The 7,500-nt window shown below is 44.7% G+C and overlaps 1 protein-coding gene across 1 annotated transcript in view; it reads right to left on the bottom strand.

Annotated features, from left to right (window-relative positions):
• Positions 1-672: 672 nt before the first annotated feature.
• LOC122259401 (uncharacterized) overlaps positions 673-7,500 on the bottom strand; it is a 23,422-nt gene continuing 16,594 nt past the window's right edge. Inside the window, exons 2-4 of the mRNA XM_043026152.2 lie at positions 5,014-7,334; positions 3,288-3,902; positions 673-3,054 (exon numbers count right to left, since the gene is read on the bottom strand). Of these exons, the coding sequence (XP_042882086.2) occupies positions 1,245-3,054; positions 3,288-3,902; positions 5,014-7,334 (4,746 nt within the window). The 3' untranslated portion in view covers positions 673-1,244. The remainder of the gene's footprint in view (positions 3,055-3,287; positions 3,903-5,013; positions 7,335-7,500) is intronic.

Below are 7,500 nucleotides of genomic sequence, written 5' to 3'. Positions count from 1 at the left end.
CGAGTTGTCGTCGCCGTCGTTGTCTTCAGCGTCATCGCTGTCCTCTTCCTCTTCGGTGTCGTCAACGACATCCTCAGCAGCTCCGCCCTTGTCCTCATCATGGTGCCTTTGCCTTTTCGTCATAATCGCCGTCCTCCTTGTCGCTAACGTCGTATTTGGTGTCCTCGCCGTTTTCCTCTTCGAAGTCCAGTTTTTATTTGCTTGTTTTCCTTACTTCTTGTGTTTTAATGCTACGCTATAGTGACACTGGGCTCACCGCCAGCGGTACTAATGTGCTCGGTAATATCAGCTGACAATAAATGTGATTCCAGGGACGAAAGTACCACAGAACACCATGGATTAGTTGTGCACTTATCTTCAATGTTTTACTGAATATCAGAAATAGTGTGATAATGGAAATTATATTGTAATTGGTATAATTGATCATGATGATTAATATAACTAGCATCATTTGTCAAGCTGATAAGCATAATATTAAACAAAAGATACATGGCCACATATCCTCAAGCGATTTGTCAATGCCATTCTTGAGTAATTCGTTTTATTGAATATCCATAGTTTTTATCTATCAATGGCATATTCTCCGAGAGCTTACTCGTATATATGGCTGATTTTAGCTAACAAGAAAAAAAACGTTTGGATGGTCTGTACGAAGGATAATAAGATTATACATTTCTTTCGTATGAATTTCTTAGATCGTTTAAATAAATATAATAATAAATATGTAGAAAGAAATACAGATGGCATAGATAAATAGAAGGAGAGATAAATAGATAAATAAATAGACTGTCGATCATCTAGTTCCCATTTCGGTAAACAGCACAGAAGAAATCGCACAGAATTGATTTGGGCGGCGAAGATTGTGCAAGCTTGAGAGTTTCCCTGGCCCCCACCACCAGCTTTGTAGTCTAGTGTCCATCACACGAGACAAGGCAGCATTTCTACAGCACTAGGATGCAATGGCTGTACATGGAATAGGACAATTGGAAGAACATACTCAATTTATCAAAATAAGATAAACGTTATCTGAAAAAGGCAAATGCATATATGTTTCTTCTGCAATGATCGGACATCCTGAAGCCAAGACACCTTAATATTTTTATGGGACACGATAAACCGTTTGTTGCTTTATGAATATGTCTGTCAACATGGAAAGAAACATGAACAACGTTTGGGTATAACGATTCAATACAGGCAGCGGTCCCAAAGTGCGATTAGTAAATCATCCCTTGATCTGGCATGAGTTAGCCATAGGGTGCAGAGACCTTACGGTTTCCTAATCTGTGCACAGGCTGTCCGCGGACTCGACCACGAGAAGTTTTTCGTGAAAAGAAATTTGTTGCTGGAGCTGCCACTTCTTCCTCCTCATTTTCTTCTTCCTCTTCCTCTTCCTCCTCTTCCTCTTCTTCATCGCCCTCGTCACTCTCTTCACTACTGCTGCTATCATCATCATCACCCTCTAACACGCGTCGGGACAGAATAGAGAGGAATCTCGAACTTCCGGGGTTGTCTAACTCTGTTAGATAACCCGAGACTTGGTCGGTCAGCTGAGTAGGCTTCAGGTTCGTGAGGCTTCCCACGCCGGGAACAGAGGAAGGAGGGAGCCTCAAGCTACCAAAAGCATCGTCCTCCTCTTCTGCGGCAATGTATGGTAAGAATAATCGAAGATCTCCGTCCTCTTCACTATCCTTCTGTTGGTTAAACGCACCGTATGTTGTAGGAATTCGTCGATTCTGTTTTCCCCTCAGGAGAATGAAGACTGGTAGGTTGCTTTCCTCATCGCTGTCTTCTTCCTCTTCTTCTTCGTGGTCTTCCATCCTTACGAACAAGGCCTGCCTCCCCTCCTGGTTTTTGAAGGAGGAGTGAGATGAAAAGTGGCTTCTTGGCGGGAAACTGACGTCTGATTCATCAGAGTCGTCCTCCTCAACCGGTGCGCCATAGACGCGACTTGGGGGTCTGTGTGTCGTAGTCTCTTCGTCAGAGTCTTCACTCTGTTCTGACGGAACTCCATAAGTTTGACTGACAGGCTTCTCGGTCTCTGGAGCCAGATAAGTCTGAATAACAGGTCTATGGGTTGTTGTTGATGGAGCACTGTAGAGCTGACTCACAGGTTTAGGTGTTGTTGATGGCGCACCATAAAATGCACTTGGAGGTCTGTGGGTTGTTGTTGGTCTAGAGGTTGTTGATGGTGCACCATAAAATGCACTTGGAGGTCTGTGGGTTGTCGAAGGTGCACTATATAGCTGACTCACAGGTCTGGGAGTCGTTGATGGGGCGCTATACAGTTGACTTACGGGTCTATGGGTGGTAGATGGTGCACTGTAAACTCTACTAACAGGTTTGGGCGTCGTTACTGGTCTACGGGTTGTTGAAGGAGCATTATAGAAAGAGCTTGGTGGTCTACGCGTTGTTGAAGGTGCGTTATAGAACGAGCTTGGTGGTCTACGGGTTGTTGTAGGTGCGTTATAGAATGAGCTTGGTGGTCTATGTGTTGTTGAAGGTCTCTGAGTTGTTGATGGTGGTCTGCGGGTTGTTGAAGGTGCGTTATAGAATGAGCTTGGTGGTCTACGGGTTGTTGAAGGTGCGTTATAGAATGAGCTTGGTGGTCTCTGAGTTGTTGATGGGGCGTTATAGAACGAGCTTGGTGGTCTACGGGTTGTTGAAGGGGCGTTATAGAAGGAGCTTGGTGGTCTACGTGTTGTTGAAGGTCTCTGAGTTGTTGATGGGGCACCATAAAACGGACTTGGAGGTCTATGAGTGGTTGACGGCGCTCTGTACAACTGGCTCACGGGTCTGTGAGTGGAAGTCTCCTCAGAATCTTCTTCTGAGCTTTCTTCTTCATCCTCATCATCCTCTTCTTCTTCAGGTGCTCTATAGAACTGGTTGACACGGTGCTGACTCCCCTGTTTCCTCTTACTGCTCGAGATGCGCTCTAAAGTGCTGCTGATGCCACTGGAGAAGTCATGAGTACGGACAGTGAAGTGCCCGAGAGGACTAACCGCTCCTCCGCGATGTGAACTCAAGGTACTGGAGGTTTCTTCGTCGGAATCGTCCCTGAAAGTGAAAAAGGTTTAGCTGTTTTCGTTTTAAGATTGATTTGACACTTATTTTATATATTGTTAATGGTTTGTTAAAATTGATTAAGAAATTAGGATGATTTATTCATATTACTTTTCGTGTTTTATTAATTAGATAATTAAATAGTATGTAATATCCTTCTGATTTGTAGATTATATATACTTAAATTATAATGTCCATTTTCCCTTTGAGCGATGCTTTAGACTCACCTCCTGTTTGGTGCAAGGTAAGTCCTCCTTGGGGCCTTCGTCGTTGGCGGCAGATAAGTTCTCCTTGGGGCCTGTGTAGAGGGTGGTAGGTAGGTCCTGGGGGCTTCTGTGGCTGGCTGTTGGTAAGTCCTTCTTGGGGCCTTCGTCGTTGGTGGCAGATAAGTCCTTGGGGCCTCTGTTGCCGGCTGTTGGTAAGTCCTTCTCGGGGCCTGAGTAGAGGGTGGTAGGTAGGTTCTAGGAGCCTCTGTAGCCGGCTGTTGGTAAGTCCTTCTCGGGGCCTGAGTAGAGGGTGGTAGGTAGGTTCTAGGAGCCTCTGTAGCCGGCTGTTGGTAAGTCCTTCTTGGGGCCTGTGTAGAGGGTGGTAGGTAGGTTCTGGGGGCCTCTGTTGCCGGCTGTTGGTAAGTCCTTCTTGGGGCCTGTGTAGAGGGTGGTAGGTAGGTTCTGGGGGCCTCTGTTGCCGGCTGTTGGTAAGTCCTTCTTGGGGCCTGTGTAGAGGGTGGTAGGTAGGTTCTGGGGGCCTCTGTTGCTGGTTGTTGGTAAGTCCTTCTTGGTGCTTCTGTACTCGGAATTTGGTAAGTCCTCCTCGGGGGTTGCGTGGTCGGTGGCAGATAAGTTCTAAGAGATACATAATGATAACTCAGATGAGTACTATGCAGGATATATGACAACGATTGTGATTATGATAATGTCAGTGATGATTATCGTATTGCGGAAATAACAGTAACGATGGTGATGATCATGTTAGCAACTAGTAGTAATTGTAATTACTACAATTAGTAGTAATTGTAAGACACTTGTAATATTGATTTTGGGAGTAATATTCATATTAATGATAATGGCATTAATGAAGGTGCTAGTAATATTGAACATGACAATAACAATACTGATAATAAGAAGTATTACATGAAGATGTGAATAAAGCAATGAAAACAATCATCTTGTACATAATAATGATAATGACAATGATGATAGTTTCATGATAATATTGATAATTTCTTAGGAATGTGTTGCTGTTAACAATCCTAACATCAATAACATTTCCTATTATGAAGATTATCAAAGCAATGATGGTGACAGGAATACTAATGATAACAGTGGTAACAATAATGATAATGATTATTATCATATCAGTGTTGATATGTGATAATTATAAAAAAATGATAATGGCTAAAATTATCTTTATATCAATGGTAATGCGGATGATCAATAAGATAACAAAGTATGATGTTATTGATACTTTACAGTTAATAGTCTAATACTATCTTTTTACTATTCTGTCATTATCACCACTGTTACTACTATTATTATTGTTATCATTATTACTATTGTTACGATCAGAGTTATAATTATCATTATTACTATTATTTTGTTATCTTTATTATTATGATTAGCATTACTATCATATCAATATCATTAGTGCTATTATGATTGTCATTATCATTATTACTTTTATTACCATTATTGCTATTAATAATGATATTGTTATTACTATTATCCTCATCATCATCATTATTGCTATTATATTATTACTATTATCGTTATCATTATCCTTAAAACAATTATTATCATTACTATCATTGTTGATATGAACGGTATTACCATAATCATTCATAATTATTACTATCATCATTTTATTTTCATTATTATCATTACCATCACCATCATCATTATGTCATTATTTTATTATATCATTATCATTATCCACAACCGAAATCCTCTCTCTTACCTTGAAGTGCTTGCTCCTAGATAAGTCCTTCTGAGGGGAGCCTGGGTAGTTGGCGGCTGGTAAGCATTGGAAACGCGTGGCTGAGATCCTACGGGTTCAAAGAAGGTAGGAGTGTGGTCCCTGCCGGTGTGCTTTGCCGTGTTCCTCGGGCGAGTGCCCACGGACGTCGTCGAGAAGACCGATGTGTCCGGCGGGATGTAGGAATTGCTGGGAGCCTTCAGGCTTGTTGATCCGAAAGTATCGAACGATTCTGCTGGCACTGGGTAGGCATACCCGGAATCTTCCTCGGAGGAATCGTCATCCTCTTCTTGGTGTCCTAGGGCATCAAATGGAATGTCAGGAACAGGATAGCTGTATCCTACAGTCTTTTCCGAGGAGCCAACGAATGCATCCCCGACAGCCTCCAAATCAGATTCCTCGGAAGAGTCGTCGTGTTCTCCTAAAGCATCGAAGGGAATGCTGGGAACAGGGTAATTATAGCCAGTCGTTTTTTCTGAGGAATCTACAAAGGCATCTGCAAGGGCTTCCATAGACTCTTCGGATGAATCCTCTTCATCCCCGAGGGCGTCGAAGGGAATCTGAGGAACAGGATAATTGTATCCTACTGTTTTCTCCGAGGAACCTACAAAGGCATCTCCCAAAACTGCCAAAGACTCCGATTCTTCAGACGAATCCCCTTCGTCTCCGAGAGCATTGAAGGGAATTTGAGGAACAGGGTAGTTATATTCGACGGTTCTTTCGGAGGAACCTACGAAGGCGTCCCCAACAGCCTCTAAAGGATCTGCTTCCTCAGAAGAATCTTCGTCTCCTAGGGCATCGAAGGGAATCTGGGGCACAGGATAATTGTATCCAGTGGTCTTTTCAGAGGAACCCAAAAAGGAGTCTCCTACAACTTCACGAGGGTCTTCTGAAGAGGACTCTTCAGAGGAATCATCTGAGGGAGCGGAATAGAGTCGACCTGGAGCTTTCAGACTGCTTGACCCAAAGGCATTGAAGGCTTCAGCTGGAACAGGATAGGCATATCCTGAGTCCTCTTCGGAGGATTCTTCTGCTGGAGGCAAGTAGTTGAGCCCTGGAGCCCTTAAGCTGCTTGATCCAAAAACATTGAAGGCTTCTGCTGGAGCAGGGTAGGCATACCCAGACTCTTCTTCAGAGGACTCTTCATCTCCCAAAGCATCGAAAGGAATCTGAGGAACAGGATAATTGTATCTAATTGTCTTCTCAGAGGAATCTATGAAGGCGTCTCCAACGGCCTCTAGATCCGATTCCTCAGAGGAGTCGTCTTCGTCTCCAAGGGCATCGAAGGGAATCTGAGGCACAGGGTAGCTGTATCCCGTCGTTTTCTCAGAGGAACTGATAAAGGAATCTCCTACAGCTTCACGAGGATTTTCTCGGGAGGAGTGATATTCTTCAGAAGAATCGTCTGAAGGAGATTCATATAAGCGTCTCGGAGGCTGTGGAGCCTTGAAGCCTGTTGACCCAAAGGCATTGAAAGATTCTGCAGGCACAGGGTAGGCATACCCAGAGGTTTCTTCCGAGGAATCTTCGTCTCCCAAGGCATCGAATGGAATGGCTGGAACAGGATAGTTGTAGCTAATAGTTTTTTCGGAGGAGCCAATGAAAGCGTCGCCCACAGCTTCGAGAGTTTCCTCCGAGGACTCTTCGTCTCGTAGAGCATCGAAGGGAACTGCAGGTACAGGGTAAGAGTATCCAACAGTCTTCTCAGACGAATCTATGAATGCGTCCGCCACGGCTTTGAGAGCACTATCTTCGGAGGAACCGGAAGAAGCCTTTAGACTCGCAAATTTATCAAAAGGAACCTCAGGAACACGAACGGAATACTCGAAGGTTCTTCCGGAGGAGCCTGCAAAGGCGTCCCCTATATCGAATGTGGACCTTTCCTCCGAGGACTCCTCCTCGTGATGCGAAGTGCGTCCGAAGAAGTCAGAGGGACGTCTTGGATGGAACTGAACGTTGCTGGGACGCTCATAGAATGGGATCGGAGGCGAGACGACGTCTCTGCCCGAAGGGTCAAACGAGCGGGCGGGAGCCGGATAGGCATATCCGGACTCCTCTTCGGACGAGTCGGGTGAGGGATGTGCTATAGCCGCTGCTGCTGAGGCGTCCATGGAAGGGAGCGGCGGCGGGAAGGAGAGGCCCGTTGCTCGCTGGCGTGATTGAGACTGATGATGGTGGTTTCCGTGATGACTGTCATGGTGACTGCTGTGATGACTGCTGTGATGACTGGAGTGGTGGTGGTGGCCACCTAACTTGTCGGATGTAGCGGTTCCTATCACCGCCAGGAGCACAATCAGCGCCGCCTGAAAGAGTAGAATGACATTAGCAAAGTACACATTCTGCAGCCGAGTAATGTGTAACACAGAGATACGGATCTGCACTCACAGAATAGGAAGGTGCATACCTAGATAAATAAGTACGCATATAAGCAGAGAGCGGTATAGAGGCAGTGATAAAGACGACATTTTA

The sequence above is a fragment of the Penaeus japonicus genome, unplaced genomic scaffold, assembly GCF_977035675.1.
Source record: "Penaeus japonicus unplaced genomic scaffold, GWHDUDI00000001_assembly GWHDUDI00000024, whole genome shotgun sequence".
NCBI classification, from domain to species: domain Eukaryota; kingdom Metazoa; phylum Arthropoda; class Malacostraca; order Decapoda; family Penaeidae; genus Penaeus; species Penaeus japonicus.
Note: the sequence above shows the minus strand (reverse complement) of the source record. Positions and strands in the feature narration are given on the sequence as shown.